This window comes from Oryctolagus cuniculus, chromosome 3, assembly GCF_051225735.1.
Source record: "Oryctolagus cuniculus isolate XC-2025 breed Fujian yellow rabbit chromosome 3, ASM5122573v1, whole genome shotgun sequence".
Classification (NCBI taxonomy): domain Eukaryota; kingdom Metazoa; phylum Chordata; class Mammalia; order Lagomorpha; family Leporidae; genus Oryctolagus; species Oryctolagus cuniculus.
In genome coordinates, this window is record NC_142869.1 from 8,967,748 (window position 1) to 8,983,189 (window position 15,442).

A 15,442-nucleotide genomic window follows, 5' to 3' on the forward strand; every position below is an offset into this window, starting at 1 on the left:
TAGCGTCATCTTCATGGCAGTGATGACTGGATGTTTCATCAGAATTTTACCTGGAATTATGCCTGAGGGTCCTTAATAGGTGTATATTTTTGTTTAATTAGGGAATACATGGAATGACTTTTGTCTTTTACTTTGCCATCTAAGATGTGATATAATAAATATGTAAGGTAGCATTTATGGAGTGTTCCACTGTGTCTTAAAGTAATAAATTTCTCCATGTTTATATTCAGGGTTTCTTTCTCTTTGCTCTCAGGCAGCCCATCAGGTCGGTGAGGATGAGATAAGCTTGTCCACTCTGGGACGAGTTTATACTATTGATTTTAATTCTATGCAGCAAATCAATGAGGACACGGGAACAGCACGTGCCATTCAAAGAAAACCTAACCCCTTAGCCAATACTAACACTAGTAAGTAACTTTTGAGTTAAAATAGTACTGTATTTTCATGGGAGCATTACTTTATATTTGCACAATTGGTTCATTGTCTTTCCTTATGGAACTTAGGGCAGTTGTATGCTAGTAATTAAGTTTTTTTTTTTTTTTTTTTAAAGTCATGTGCCTTAACTGATGAATGAGCCATCGTTACTTAAGTGGTATCTCCCTCTGTTAATTCTACTTAAGTGATGTGCCACGTTATCTGATCCTATTCTCTGTTCTGCATTTGGATTCATCCATCCATCAGATCAGTTTTTTTTCTTTTTATTTTATACCTTTCTGTCAAAATTCTCTAATGAAGAACCATAATAGTAATTTTTCCACTCTACGTTTTTGACATTTTCTTCCCTCCTTGGAAGTTTTTATTTTTTAAATTTATTTTATTTATTTGAAAGGCAGAGTTAGAAAGGGGGAGACAGACACAGAGATTTTCAGTCTGCTGTTTAATTCCCCAAATATCCACAACGACCTGGATTGGGCCAGGGTGCAGCTGGGAACCTGGACCTTCCTCCAGGTCTCCCAAGTGAGTGCAGGGGCCCAGACACTTGAGTCATCTTCACTGCTTTCCCAGGCTTATTAGCAGGGATCTGGATCAAAGTAGTGCAGCTGGGACTCGAACTGGTGCCCATGTGGGTTGCTAGTGCTGCAGGCAGCAGCTTAACCCATTATGCCACAGCTCACCCCACTCATTGGGGATTTGATTGCTTTTGTAGCCCTAGTCTAGAGTGTAGTGGCCAGAAACTTTTTCTGAAAAGTACCACATAATAAATATTTCAGTCTTTTCTAGGTCATGTGTGTGTCTGTATTCAACACTGCCATTGTAGCCTTAAAACAGCCCCAAATACCAAATGTGGACAAACATACAGGGATGTGTTCCCATAAGGTTATATTTACAGAAACAAGTGGTGAACTGAATTGGATTTATGAACCATAGTTTGCCAACATCTGGTTTAGGACTTCAGTCATTTATCTTTTCTTTATAGCTTATTCCCTCAATAGTGTGGCAAAAATTGCTTTGTTTATCCACCTTTTGTAGCTTTTAGCTAAATGTTTATTATCTATTTCTTAAACTCTCCTTGTTTTCTTACTAGTGGTTTAGTTGGTTAATGTTGAAACCCCAATATTTTGTTGAACACGTATTGGGAAAGTAATGTGCTACAGTGTGATGGTACTTTGTTACCTTCAGCTGGTCAGAATGGTCAGCGATTTTTGTTACTAGCACAGCTTTGCCCTGATGCTGACTGCATCACACCTGGAAACCTGCAGCTGAGTAAATTAATCTGCATGTGGTCTTGTGGGTTGGAGAGCGTGCCGGCTGACTGCGTTGGCTCGCATGGTTTGCTGCTTGTTGTGAATTCTGTCCCTTCAGGATGTGTGTTTTCTGTACCAGGTGGACATTCAGAGTCAAAGAAGGACGATGCTCGAGCACAGCTTATGAAAGAGGATCCGGAGCTGGCTAAATCTTTCATTAAGACGTTGTTTGGTGTTCTTTATGAAGTGTATAGTTCCTCAGCAGGACCTGCGGTCAGACATAAGTGCCTTAGAGCAATTCTTAGAATAATTTATTTTGCGGATGCCGAACTTCTGAAGGATGTTCTGAAAAATCATGCTGTTTCAAGGTGTGTTCATGAAAACAGTAAAACTGTTTTAGAAATTCAGTTGTCTGCATGTAATTTCAGAAGGTTACAAAGTGAATAATACAAAAAGTATGTGTAAAACCATTTGGACTATTTTGAGGTGTTCCCTCCTGCCTCATCCATTTATACACAGTTTAGTACAAAAGAATAAAGTAAACATAATGTTGGCATTTAAGAAAAATCTTTGTTTTGATAGAATGCTTTCACAGTAAAAATATTTGGCTCTCAAGTTTAAAGTAATATGGCCAAGGTAATTACCAAATTCAGACACAATTTTATATGTAAATGCTTTCTTTTTTAGTCATATTGCTTCCATGCTATCAAGCCAAGACCTGAAGATAGTAGTCGGAGCACTTCAGATGGCAGAAATCTTAATGCAGAAGTTATCTGATATTTTTAGTGTTTACTTCAGAAGAGAAGGTAATGTTATTCATGATAATAAATTGAGTCATTTAGATAATTAAAAGTGCAGATTTAGACAAAGCTTATCTGTTTCATGATAAGACCTTTACATGTTACAGCTTAAGTTTACATAGAGTTTTTTTTTTATAAGTCTGTTAGTATAGTTTATATGAGATTCACTGTTAGTTAATGAATAATTAGAAATTTTTAATGATTTGGGTGTTTATGAGCCAGAAGCAGTCATGGGATTCTTTTAATATGGGTCATATCTGGCTACACATAAAGATTCTCCCAAACGTCACAGGTTGCTTTCTTTCCCAATGAATTGTGTCTGTCTGTAGATGAGAACAGTTAGAATGTTAGGTCATTTTAGCCTTTATTGTATAGTTAATGGAATTTTTTGAAGCTTGGGGCAGTCTTTTAGATTGCATTTTGTCTAGTTCTTCAGTTAAAGGTGCTTGAATGTTGAAATCAAACTAGGACACTTGGTACTTTTTTCATTGTATTGAAGACCTCAGAAATGAAACTGTATAGCTCATTCAGGGGTTTTCTCTTTTTTAATCTTGTCAAGATATTAACTAGTTGATCAGGGTATTCTTTATCAGAATCTCTTTATAGTCCTTCTGTTTTTTTTAGGCTATTAATGTCTTGCAGAGGTAGGGAATTATTTTGGTTACCTCTCAATCCCTTAGCTTTATGAAAAATCCTGTTTCTTCGTGTGATCTACTTTCTGTCCTTTTCCCCAGCTGTTCTTATGCTGAATTCTAACGCTCTCTTGTATACGTACCTTCCCATAGTTATGGATAACCCACCCTTGTATAATTCATTTCCATGTTGTGGATAAGAGCTTGTCTTACAAACTGCTATTTTGCTTTTCTTACACCTGTTGAAGGATGTGACATTCGCTATCCTTTAGTAGCTTCTTTTTGGTGGCAATTTTACTGTACCATCTGAATTTAATTAACAACTCCAAATTTTTTCCCTTAATCTGGCTGTCGTACCACAAGGTGTTGCATTGTATTTCTGTAATTGACTATTGTTTTTATAGTGGGTATTTTGAAGTTGAGTAGGACTTTGCCTTGTGATCCTATTAAACTTAATGATATGGTTTTGATTATTAGAATACATTCATTGTAAATATCTTTTACTTTGAAATATGCTGTTTTTCTGATTGGAGTCAGTTTGGAAATTATGACTTGCAAGCCAGCAGTTTTTCATTCGTTTTCCATATATCAGTGTCAGCCTTTAGGAATTTTGTAATGGCAGAAGGCAGTCCTGACTCCTGATTAAAACCAACTCCTTCTCTTCTCCATTGCTCTGAAGGTGTAATGCACCAGGTAAAACACCTAGCGGAATCCGAGGCTTTGTTGACAAGTCCACCAAAGGTGTGTACGAATGGATCAGGATCCTTGGGGTCCACAACGTCGGTCAGCAGTGCAACAGCTACAGCTGCCACTAATGCCACGGCTGACTTGGGATCACCCAGCCTGCAGCACAGCAGAGATGACTCTCTAGATCTGAGCCCTCAAGGGTAAGTGAGAGCTTGGCTGTGACTTTTCTCTTTGCTTTTAGCTGGGTTTTGATTCCTGAGACTCATACAAGGGGTAACAGTAAAATATTAGGGTGATTTATATTTTTCTTTGTTTTTACTTTAGCTGTCTAAGTGAGCAAAATGTAGCAGTTATTTCAGCCCTTGTTTCTGATACCAGATCCTTGTGATTATTGGTGTATTGTCACATACCTACACTTTTAAGACATCCAGATAGTAATACAATGAAAAATATTGAAAACTAGAAGTTTTAGACTGAAGGCACAAAAACCTGACTTCTAATTTGTCAAGTGGAACAACTCTTCTGTTCTTAGTAAAGGAGAAAAGTGGAAGTTACTGAAGTGAATCTCTTGTGTCTATTTATCAGCTCTTTTTTTTTTTTTTCTAAAGGCTGATTTGTTTATTTGAAAAGCAGTTTTACAGAGAGGCGGGGGGGGAGGGTAGGTGGGTCTTCCATCTGCTTGTTCACTCCCCATATGGCCACAACAGCCAGAGCTGCACTTATCTGAAGTCAGGAGCTTCTTCTGGGTCTCCCACATGGGTGCAAGGGTCCAAGGTCTTGGGCCATCTTCTGATGCTTTCCCAGGCCATTGCAGAGAGCTGGATTGGAAGCGGAGCAGCCAAAATTCAAACTGGCACCCAAATGGGATGCTGGTGCCGCAGGCAGTGGCCTTATCCGCTACATACACCACAGTGCCGGTCCCTAATCTCTGTTGCACTGTACCAAAACCTTCATTTTGGTTTTCATTTTGTTGTCAAGAAACAAATCATATTCTAAAAGATTTTTATTTCTTTATTAGACAATATTGCTACATGAATGATACATAATAAAGTATATTCAGTCCTGAAATTCAAAATGTATGCAGTGTAAGACTCCTTTTTGTCCCTTTTATGTTTGAAATAGATGTTGGTAAACCATAACAATTTTCAGTAAGTGCAATTCAGGAATTTAATCTTAGAAACTTAGTACTGTCCTGTTACCAGCTGAGAAGTGGGGGTGGCTGCTTTTGGTGCCACCTGGTGGCAGTTGTCTACTCTAGCTTAGATAGAAACTTGAGCACTTCTGGCCAGGACTCCGGGCACAGTGGCTGTTATTTTAGGAAGCTGCTGATTGCAGGTGGTACTCACATTATTGACCCAGACTGGAGATGGGACCTGAGAATATTGGGAATTGTCTGCCTATTTGCTTTTGAGGTTGCATTTGTCTGTCATTGTCCCTTCCAGCTTTGGCATCCACTCCTCTTCCTCCATAGCTCCTCTCCACCCTCCACCTGCTTGCAGTAGCCCTGCATTATTGTAGAGTTTCGCTGTATAGAGTAGGCATGCTGCCCGAGACAATACAGGCATTCAGTGAGTTTCAGGGAGTTGCGCTGCAGCTCAGAGGAGTGCTACTTTAAGTCACAGAGTCGGATTTGATTATAGAATCTAACAGTTGATTTTCAAAGAAGAACCTTTTTTTTTAAAGTATTTTCTGAGGTTTCGGTGGTTCCATATTTTCAGTATGATCGAAAATGGAAAAAGTTCATATTTAATTTAAAAATGGAAATTTGTTAAGTTAATCCTTTAAAATTTAATTTGTTTTGATTATTAAGTGTATGAGCTTAAATACATTATTCCATAGAAATGTCAGATGTTGGAAGACTTTTTCCAAATTTTAAAACTTTTATTCTTGGGGCTATACCCCAAGTGAACCAGCTTTTTCATCTGTTTAATCTTATGTACATTTGTTAGTCTCAGGATCTATTATTATTTCAAACTGCATCCAGTATTTAGAACAGAGGCTACAGACATTCTGTTTTATATGGTTCAGATTCAAATTGTTCACATATCACCACTAGATTTGTATATTGGTTTAAGCAAGTACTGAAATGCATTCATTTAAGATGTTGCCATTGCCACACCATGGAGTTATTTTTGATAGTATCTTGTGCGTAGTTAAGCAAGTATTTTGATAATATATATATTTTACTTGTTACAATTATGCTTGGGAAGAAATACGGCATTTAAATTAAACATACACTTTCTACTTGCTGGTTACATGGGGTTATTTGCTTAGTTTGTTGTGTATTTGTTTTGTATGATTTGTATTCTACTTTTTATAGTATAGTTGAAGGCAGAAAACTAAAGAGCAAATGCTGTTTGTGTGGGTTTTTTTAATTTCTATGTATTTTTATTTGAGAGACAGAGATACAGATTTCCCATTAACTGGTTCATTCCCCAGATATCCACCACAGCTAGGGCTGGGCGCGGCCAAAGCTCCCATGGAGGTGGCATGGACCCAGTCAGCTGCAGCCAGCACCTGCTGCTCTCAGGGTACACATTAGCAGGAAGCTGGAATCAGGAGTGCACACTGTGATAAGAGTGCGTTTCAGTTGGTACCTTAACTATGATGCAAACACCTGCCTGTGGCTTTAATTTTAATATTCCTGTGTAGTCAAATAGCTGGTTATTTTTTAACTAATTACTTCCTGAATACTTCTGGAACACGACTGGCACAGAGTCAGCATGATAATCACTAAGTGAAAAATGTTCTGTTGTGACAATGTTTTAGGACTCATTGTTTGAGCCATTCTGTTGTACATATAAATCAGTGGCAATTACTAAACTTGCCCTGTATTTTCCCATGGAGCAGTCGATTAAGTGATGTCCTAAAGAGGAAACGACTGCCAAAACGAGGACCACGAAGGCCAAAGTACTCCCCTCCAAGAGATGACGACAAAGTAGACAATCAAGGTAACTCTTGGTGAAACTGGGGAGACGGGCGAGGGGGCGAGGGGCAGCAGCTGCAGAAATGTACTTCGGTAAAAGTGCTGATAGCTTTTGAAGTATACTTGAGTTTCCCGAAGACCCAGTATTAGTTCTTTCAGCTAATTATTAAGAATGTTAATGTTAAAATTCAAGTTGATTTTCATTTTTTATGGCAAAATAACTCTAGTTGTTTTTTCTATTAGTTAGTTTAAAAGTATTTAACTGTAGTTGTCTTTTCTTCTAATAGCTAAAAGCCCCACCACTACTCAGTCACCTAAATCTTCTTTCCTGGCAAGCTTGAATCCAAAAACATGGGGAAGGCTCAGCGCACAGTCCAACAGCAACAATATCGAGCCAGCGCGGACTGCAGGAGTTAGTGGTCTTGCCAGGGCTGCTGCAAAGGACACTATATCCAATAATAGGTGATGTAGAGGGAATACTGTATTACCTGCTTCTGTTCCCATATTGAAAAACTTAACATCGTTTCAGTGAGCACTTTGATCGTATGGAAGTGCTGCATGGCCTGCAGAACTTTAACTTTGTTCTCAGGTGTGGCATAGCTCAAGTCAGGTGGATTCTGCCTTCGTGATGTGTGCCTCAGGCTCTGTCCTCATGTTTTAGTCTTAACGTTTGAAAGCTCATATGTATAAAACCAAACAGGACCTGCTCCTCAGTTTTGTTGTGGACAAGGCAAAGCTGACATTTTCTGTCCACGTGTTTCCATGATAATTTTCCCTATGTATTATGATGTGATTTAGGGATTTCAGAGGAGAGTCCTTTATTAGAACTTGGGATTCTGTCAGTTAAGCTATTTCACACAAATTTACAGCTTTTAAAATCTTTGGGAATTGTTTCTTGCCCCAGGATGTAGCATATTAACATGAATTACTTTCTCTGTAAATATGAAATAAAAATATCAAATGTCATTGGGAAAATAAACATGCTTTTTTGTTTGGTTGTTTTTCTGAACTTCAGTTAAAAATCATTAAGCAAATATGTGTGTGTTTCTCAGAAGGTCACCAGTATTGGTGATTTACACAGCCTAGGCTCGTTTGTCTTAGTGCCTGTTTTTGATCTATAGCTCTTTACTTCTTCTGTCCAGGGAACACAAATAAAGGAAAATCAGAATATGTTTGTACTTCAGAGAACAATTCTGTAAAATTATATTTGGATGAAGATTATGAAACTGTTCCATTGTAGGGTCCCTAGACATTAGAACATCTTGTTTACTACTCATGTAATGACCTGAAGCGTATTTTAAGTACCTGAACAGTTCTCTGGATACAACTTAGCCCATTTTCAAAATGAAACTTAATTTGGTTAACATGGAATCTGAATTTATTAAGTTGTAAGCATAGTCCGAAAAGGGTTTTAAATGTAGCAGCTGTTTGCTTTTGGTCAGAAGTTATAATTGGGTTCCTTTCTTGTTATAGGGAAAAGATTAAAGGTTGGATTAAGGAACAGGCCCATAAATTTGTAGAACGTTACTTCAGTTCTGAGAACATGGATGGGAGCAACCCTGCCCTGAATGTCCTCCAGAGACTTTGTGCTGCAACTGAACAACTCAACCTCCAGGTGCCTTGTCTCATGCATCTCTCTAGGCCTTTTCAGTTTCCTTCATCTTGCTGTTTGTTTCTTTGATACTCTAGCTTTCCACTTTATTTTTCAGCAAACATCCTGTAGGCACTGAGGTTTCTTACACTGTCTTGACTGCCGTGGTTCAGTGTTCTGTCATTAAATACACTGGAGCATTAAATACACTGGAGCTCTTGTCCTCGCTTTGTTTCTTTCCCATCCCGCCTTTCATGACAGATGGTCATTTCAGAAATGGGCCTCAGACATGTTTCCTGTTTAATGAGTCCTCTTCAACTAAATATATCAGAATTGTTTGGTTACCTGAAATGTGTTAATTTAAAGCCACACCTAGTATTACCTAGAATATATTAATTTAAAGCCACACCTATTATTATCTTCTCACAGCCTCTCTTCAATTCATATTTTTAATCATATTATATATATTCTATATAATACATTGTTGAATAAGAAGTTTTTTCCTGATGTAATTATGGATACCTGTTTTTTGTTACCAAGCATTTAATTGTGTGTGTGTGTGTGTGTGTGTGTGTGAAAGATTGTATTTTCTAAAGATAGGAATATAGCACTCACTTGGGATGGGCCTTGTGGCACAGTGGTCAAGCTGCTATTTGGGAATCCTCTCTCCCATTTAGAGGCACTGCTGGTTTGAGTCCTGCTCCTCCATTTCTGATCCAGCTTTCTGTTGATGCGTCCTTGGAGGCAGCAGATGATGGCTTGAGTGCTTGTGCCTCTGCCACTCATGTGGGAAACACAGATGGACTTCTAGGCTACTGGCTTTGTCCTGATCCAGTCCTGCCTGTTGCCAGCATTTGAGGGAGTGAACCAGTGGATGGCAGATCTCGATCTCTCTCTCTCTCTTTCTCTCTCTCTGCCTTTCAAGCAGATGTGAAAAGATAAATGTTATAAAATGTCTCCATATTCTGCCCTTATTTTTTAAAGGCCTTTTGGGGAAATGTGAAATTGTGCCTTTAGTAAGTGTTGAAATTAATAAAGAAATATTATTCCCAACTCTTTCAGGTGGATGGTGGAGCTGAGTGCCTTGTAGAAATTCGTAGCATAGTCTCGGAATCAGATGTTTCATCATTTGAAATCCAACATAGTGGATTCGTGAAGCAGCTTTTACTTTACTTGACATCTAAAAGTGAAAAAGATGCTGTGAGCAGAGAGATCAGATTAAAGAGATTTCTTCATGTATTTTTTTCTTCTCCAGTAAGTTATCTAAAAATGCTTGCATATCTTAGTGTAAGAAAAAAATATTCACTAAGTTATCCAAAAATGTTGGTGTATGTCATGTAAGAATCCGTGTTCACTAATGTATGTTTTCATTCTGGTAATCATTTCCAGGAGGTGTTGGTCCACATACTGAAAGTTCCTCATTTGCTTATACACAGTTGGCTTCCTTGGACTTCTTTGTATAAAACCATAGAGTTTTTAAAACAGTGATTAAAAATCAAGTCCATTTCACAAATTCTACAGTCTGAGTATCTGGAAATTTTTTCTACTGTGATAGTGGTCCCTCACTTTTGAATTTATTTTATTTGCAATATTAATTTTTAAATATTTTGCATTTCGCAATACCTTCTTTTAGGGAAACAGACCTAATGTAGCTATAGACATAGGAGAGGGTAGATCTGCATATTTCTATTTTCTATATAAAATAGCCTTAACAGGTTCTATTCAAGGGAATGTAGTCATCATTTTAATGTGACTCATAAGGCTAGGAACCACAGAATCACTTCTCTTCTTCATCCTATTGAAATGCTGTTGAACATTATTGACTTAACATTCTCCTTGTTTACAACTACCTAAGAGAAGGTATCCCTGAGAAAGTGTGTGAATTATCTGTGTGACATGGCTAAAGCAGAGGTGGGAAGTGTCTGGCCCCTGTGCTGAGTAAGGCCCACGAATTATTTGGTTTGGCCCTGCCAAGGCGACTGCAGGTGGGACTGAATAAATCTATAGTAGGCTAGTTTTACGGTGATAATTTTGTATGGCCTGCTGATGATATAAATATCCATGTTGCCCTTGGCAGAAAAAAGATTCCTCACCCCTTGGGCTAAAGGGTAACTCTTATGTATTATTAACAGTACTTCAGTATGCCATAGCAAATTTTGCAGGTGTTTGAGTACTGCTTGTTTTAGTATAACTAATGGGGCTGGCTAAAGCAGAGCTAACGTCTGTTGGAGATTCAGCAGATGTGTGTGAGTATTGGTATAGTCTTAGGTCATGTTTAAGATTATGTGCAGATTGGCTAGAGTGATTGAGTTCCTGTAACACATATAGGAGACCTGGATTGAATTCCTGGCTCCTGTGTTTGGCTCTATCCAGGGCTGTAGGGTACATTTGGAGAGTGAACCATTGGATGGAAGTGCATTGTCTCTCTGCCTCTCAAATAAGTAAATAATTTTTAAAAGATAATGTGTATATCTGTAATCTCGTCTGCAACTCCTAGGGTGGTGGTAGAGTTCTGTAGAAGGGTTTGTGCCCTGATGGATTCTGAACAGCTCTGTTACACCCATCACATATTTTTGCAGCACAGCATATGAATATTCTTACGGAAAGCAGACAAATACAGACTGTAAATAGCCTCATACCTGTATGGATCGGGTTTTGCCACCAAATGACTGAATGTTTTTTGGAGCCTTTTGGATATAGGTTCTGTGAATAAGGGAGGGTGAGCTACGTAAAAATATCATCATTGTAATACTTTGGAAACATTGTTCCAACAGATCTATCACAAAAGTTAAAAATGAGTAGAGTGTTTCATAAATCTGCTTATTACATTTTCTTATTGATGAGTGATCCATTTTCGAAAGTCCTTGCTTAATCGGTTGCTTTATTTGTGTCTTTAGCTTCCTGGAGAAGAGCCAATTGGAAGAGTAGAACCAGTGGGAAATGCACCTTTGTTGGCGTTAGTTCACAAAATGAACAACTGCCTCAGCCAGATGGAACAGTTTCCAGTCAAAGTACATGATTTCCCTAGTGGAAATGGGACGGGAGGCAGGTAAGGACCACTGCCTGTGTATACCCTGGGTTTTGGATTTGTTGCTTAACATTGTTGAGGTAAAATGGCAAGAAGTCTTGTTAAGTCTTGATTACCAAAGAACATTATTCTGTAATAACTGAAGAAATTAAGTACCAGTGTTTGTCTTCACAATCGCACCATGTTTTAAAGATGTATAACCCAGTAACTTTGTTGGCAAGTTATAACAGGCTTAGTTTTCCTTAAGTAAAATACATTTTAATATATAAGACTTCTAAGAATTTTGTGAATGTGGGTAAAAATTTAAATCATGTGGGTAAAAATTTAAATCATGTGGGTAAAAATTTAAGTCCTGTGCATTGTCATTTCATATGTAGTGTTAAGTGGTTATTATCTGTGTTTTGATGGGTTTTAACAAGTATGCATTCATTTTGAAGTTTTGCTATTTAATAAAAATCATTAGTTTTTTTCTTAGCTATAATAGTTCTAAAGACTCTTGAGGTACTACAGAAAGAATTAACTGTAAACAATTGTGTTACAAGCTTCATGGAATATTTTGATGGGAAGCCTAGAAAACAAAAGTTTGGTTTTAAAATACACATTTTGATGTATTTTAAAATATTTTTAAAAATCCTATCGAATTAAAACCATAAATGTTTTTTGGGTGGATAAAGCAATCATTCATGGCATGTTTGAAATTTAGTGTGTAGTGTGCACGTCACTGTGATCACTATACTCTTGAAGATTTTATTAAATAAGAGATCAATATAACTGTGCTTCAGAAAACTATCAGACTTTTCATTTTTTTTTTCAAGTTTATGTAAAATGTTTATAAATATGTAATGAAATACTCTTTCCTATACCCCCTCACTACATTTTCAGCTTGTCATTATCTGACTGTTGATCGAGCCTTTCAACTGCTCTGGCTGTTAAACTGCCTTGTTCAAAAGTGTGTGTCAGGGGCTGGCACTTTGGCCTAGAAGGTTAAGCCTCCACCTGCAGTGTTGGCATTCCATATGGATGCCGATTCTAGTACCGGGTGCTGCACTTATGATCCAGCTCCCTACTAATGGCCTCGGATAGCAGTGGAGGTTGGTCTAAGTGCTTGAGCCACTGCATCCACATAGGAGACCTGGAAGAAGCTCCTGAATCCTGGCTTCATTCAGACCCAGCTTCGGCTGTTGTGTCCATTTGAGAAATGGACCAGCAGACGGATGATCTCTGTCTCTGTTTTTCTCTCCCCCTTTCTAACTCTGCCTTTCAAGTAAATAGATAAATTTCTTCCTTTTTTTTTTTTTTGAAAAAGTATGTACCAGTAAATTTTAAAAGTTAAATTTATATATATATATATTTATCAATTTATTTGAAAGGCATAGCTTACAGAGAGAGGGAGGGAGAGACAATGAGAAAGAGAGGGAGAGATCTTCATCCACTGGTTCACTCCCCAAATGGCCAAAATGGTCACAGGCGGACCAAAATGAAAACAAGAGCTTCTTCGGGTGCAGGGTGCCCAAGCACTCAGCCATCTTCTGCTGGTTTCCCAGGTGTACCAGCAGGAATTGGATTGGAATTGGAGCAGCCAAGTCTTGAACCAGTGCCTATATGGGATGCCTGCGTTGCAGGTGGAGTTTTTACCCACTATGCCAAAACGCCAGTCCCTAAAGGTTAACTTTTTTTTTTTTTTAAAGATTTATTTCATTTATTTGAAAGAGTTGCAGAGAGAGATAGAGACAGAGAGAGAGGTCTTCCATCTGCTGGTTCACTCACCAGATGGCCACAACGGCCGGAGCCGCGCTGATCCGAAGTCAGGAGCCAGGAGTTTCTTCCGGGTCTCCCATGTGGGTGCAGGGGAACAAGGACTTGGGCCATCTTCTACTGCTTTCCCAGGCCATAGCAGAGAGCTGGGTGGGAAGTGGAGCAGCCGGGACTAGAACTGGCACTTTAGACGAGGGCTTTAGCCCACTGTGCTACAGCACCAGCCCCCCTAAAGGTTAACTTTTAAAGTAGTTTTTAGCTGACATCTTTGAAAGTCAAAAGGAGAGGATTTTATGTTTATAAATGGAATTTGATGGGAAAGGGGAATATATTGCAAAAATGAGCATGTTGATATTTGAGGAGTTTTTATTTCAGAGAAATAACAAAGCATCTATGGTGAGGAATTTTTGCTCACCTGGGTTCCTGGTGATGCTGATTTCATATTTTCATACCATGCATACACACCCATGTTTTATTTCTTATTTATAATAGCTTTTACTAAATAACTTGACCTTATGACTTTACAGAATTGGTAAGTGCTTTTTTATGCCTTAAAAATTGCAGAGTTTGTATTATCTTTGATTTGAATTGATATGTGTATTGTTTGTGAAAATAATAGAATAACTTTTTTTCACAAATTATCTTGAGCTTTTCTCTCAACAGAGGATCACAGGCTTTAAAATTCTTCAACACACATCAGTTAAAATGCCAGTTGCAGAGACATCCTGACTGTGCAAATGTGAAGCAGTGGAAAGGTGGACCTGTCAAGATTGACCCCCTGGCTTTGGTACAGGCTATTGAGAGATACCTTGTGGTCAGAGGTATGTTGCAGATGTATTTTGTGTGTTTGTATCATGTGTATTTTGTATGAAGTTCATGTTAAGTGATAGTTACATTATTTCCTCATTTCATGCTGTTTCAGCCAAAATCCTAGATAGTAGGAATTATGTTCTTTTTAATTAAATTTTTCTGGATATTCTGCCTACTGGAATGATACGCTAATTTACTTTGTCAGAATTGTGATTGGATTGACAGTTTTCTTAGACCTTTCTGCTTCATAAATCAGGATGTAATTACATGTATGTTTCTCTAAGAATGTATTAATGTAATGACTGTTCAGGCCTTGCTGGGAATTTAACAGCCTTCTTGGTTGTTTAGGGTATGGAAGAGTGAGAGAAGATGATGAAGACAGTGACGACGAGGGGTCAGATGAGGAGATAGACGAGTCTCTGGTAAGGAGCTTTCCTCACTGTGCTGTACCATACAGGCTGCATTTTCACAATTTTGGTTACTTCTAGTCAGCCACAGTCTGAAAATATAAAAAAGAATTCCATAAATAAGCAGTTTTTAGGTTTAAGATAAATTTTATCTTATCATATTACAATTGTCATTTTTTTTAATTATTGTTGTTAGTCTTAAATTCAACTTTATCATAGGTATGTACATTGAGTAGTCCTAATCTGAAATCCTGAATGCTCTAAAATTCAAAACTTCTTGAACACGGATAGAATACAAGTGGAAAGTTCCACACCTGACCTCATGTGATGGGTCACAGTCAAAACACTGGTGCACTAAAAATAGAAAATTCCCTGCAGGCTGTGCATATAATCCAATATACAGGAAACATGAGTTTTTCTGTCCTGACTCAGGACTCATTCCCAAGATATCTGATTTTGTAAATGCAGATACTTTGAAATCAGAAACACTTCTGGTCTCAAACATTTCCCTGCATAAACTCGATGTGTGTAAGATTGGGTACTGTCCTCTGTTTCTAGAGTCCACTGGTGGTTTTGGAATATATTCCCCAAGGTTAAGGGGCGAGGAATGTGTAAAAGTCAGCACCTGTAGCCTAAATGGATTCTGCTTTGCTTTATTCAGGCTGCTCAGTTCTTAAATTCAGGAAATGTAAGACACAGGCTACAGTTTTACATTGGAGAACATTTGCTACCATATAACATGACTGTGTATCAGGCAGTCCGGCAGTTCAGTATACAGGCGGAAGATGAAAGAGAATCCACGGATGATGAGAGCAATCCCCTAGGGAGAGCTGGTATTTGGACAAAGACTCATACAATATGGCAAGTTTAAAAATTATTTCTTTTGGTATTTCACAAACTTTGAAACTGTCATGTGTTTTAGAACCCTTATTAAGTTAGTGGCTGACTTTTATAAGGAGAGGGGCCCCTAAATTCTTTCAGTTATTAAAAATCACTTCAAATATTTGATAATTTACATATACTTTTGAATATATAGCTTCTGCCTCAATCTACTAGAAACCATTCATGGGAAATTAGGATAATTTACATGTACTTTTCTGGAATCATTTCAAATCTTATGA

The 15,442-nt window shown here is 37.9% G+C and overlaps 1 protein-coding gene across 40 annotated transcripts in view; it reads left to right on the forward strand.

Moving 5' to 3' along the window:
* TRIP12 (thyroid hormone receptor interactor 12) overlaps positions 1-15,442 on the forward strand; it is a 150,121-nt gene that overhangs the window by 109,590 nt on the left and 25,089 nt on the right. For 26 of the 40 annotated variants that reach the window (XM_051849049.3, XM_070070086.2, XM_070070091.2 and 23 more), the window contains 12 exons: positions 254-407; positions 1,825-2,053; positions 2,373-2,491; positions 3,797-4,004; positions 6,655-6,755; positions 7,018-7,192; positions 8,204-8,345; positions 9,384-9,575; positions 11,219-11,370; positions 13,753-13,925; positions 14,263-14,336; positions 14,983-15,182. In XM_051849049.3, the coding sequence (XP_051705009.1) occupies positions 254-407; positions 1,825-2,053; positions 2,373-2,491; positions 3,797-4,004; positions 6,655-6,755; positions 7,018-7,192; positions 8,204-8,345; positions 9,384-9,575; positions 11,219-11,370; positions 13,753-13,925; positions 14,263-14,336; positions 14,983-15,182 (1,919 nt within the window). The remainder of the gene's footprint in view (positions 1-253; positions 408-1,824; positions 2,054-2,372; positions 2,492-3,796; positions 4,005-6,654; positions 6,756-7,017; positions 7,193-8,203; positions 8,346-9,383; positions 9,576-11,218; positions 11,371-13,752; positions 13,926-14,262; positions 14,337-14,982; positions 15,183-15,442) is intronic. The other 14 variants (XM_089329771.1, XM_089329773.1, XM_089329777.1 and 11 more) reach the window with 1 other exon arrangement.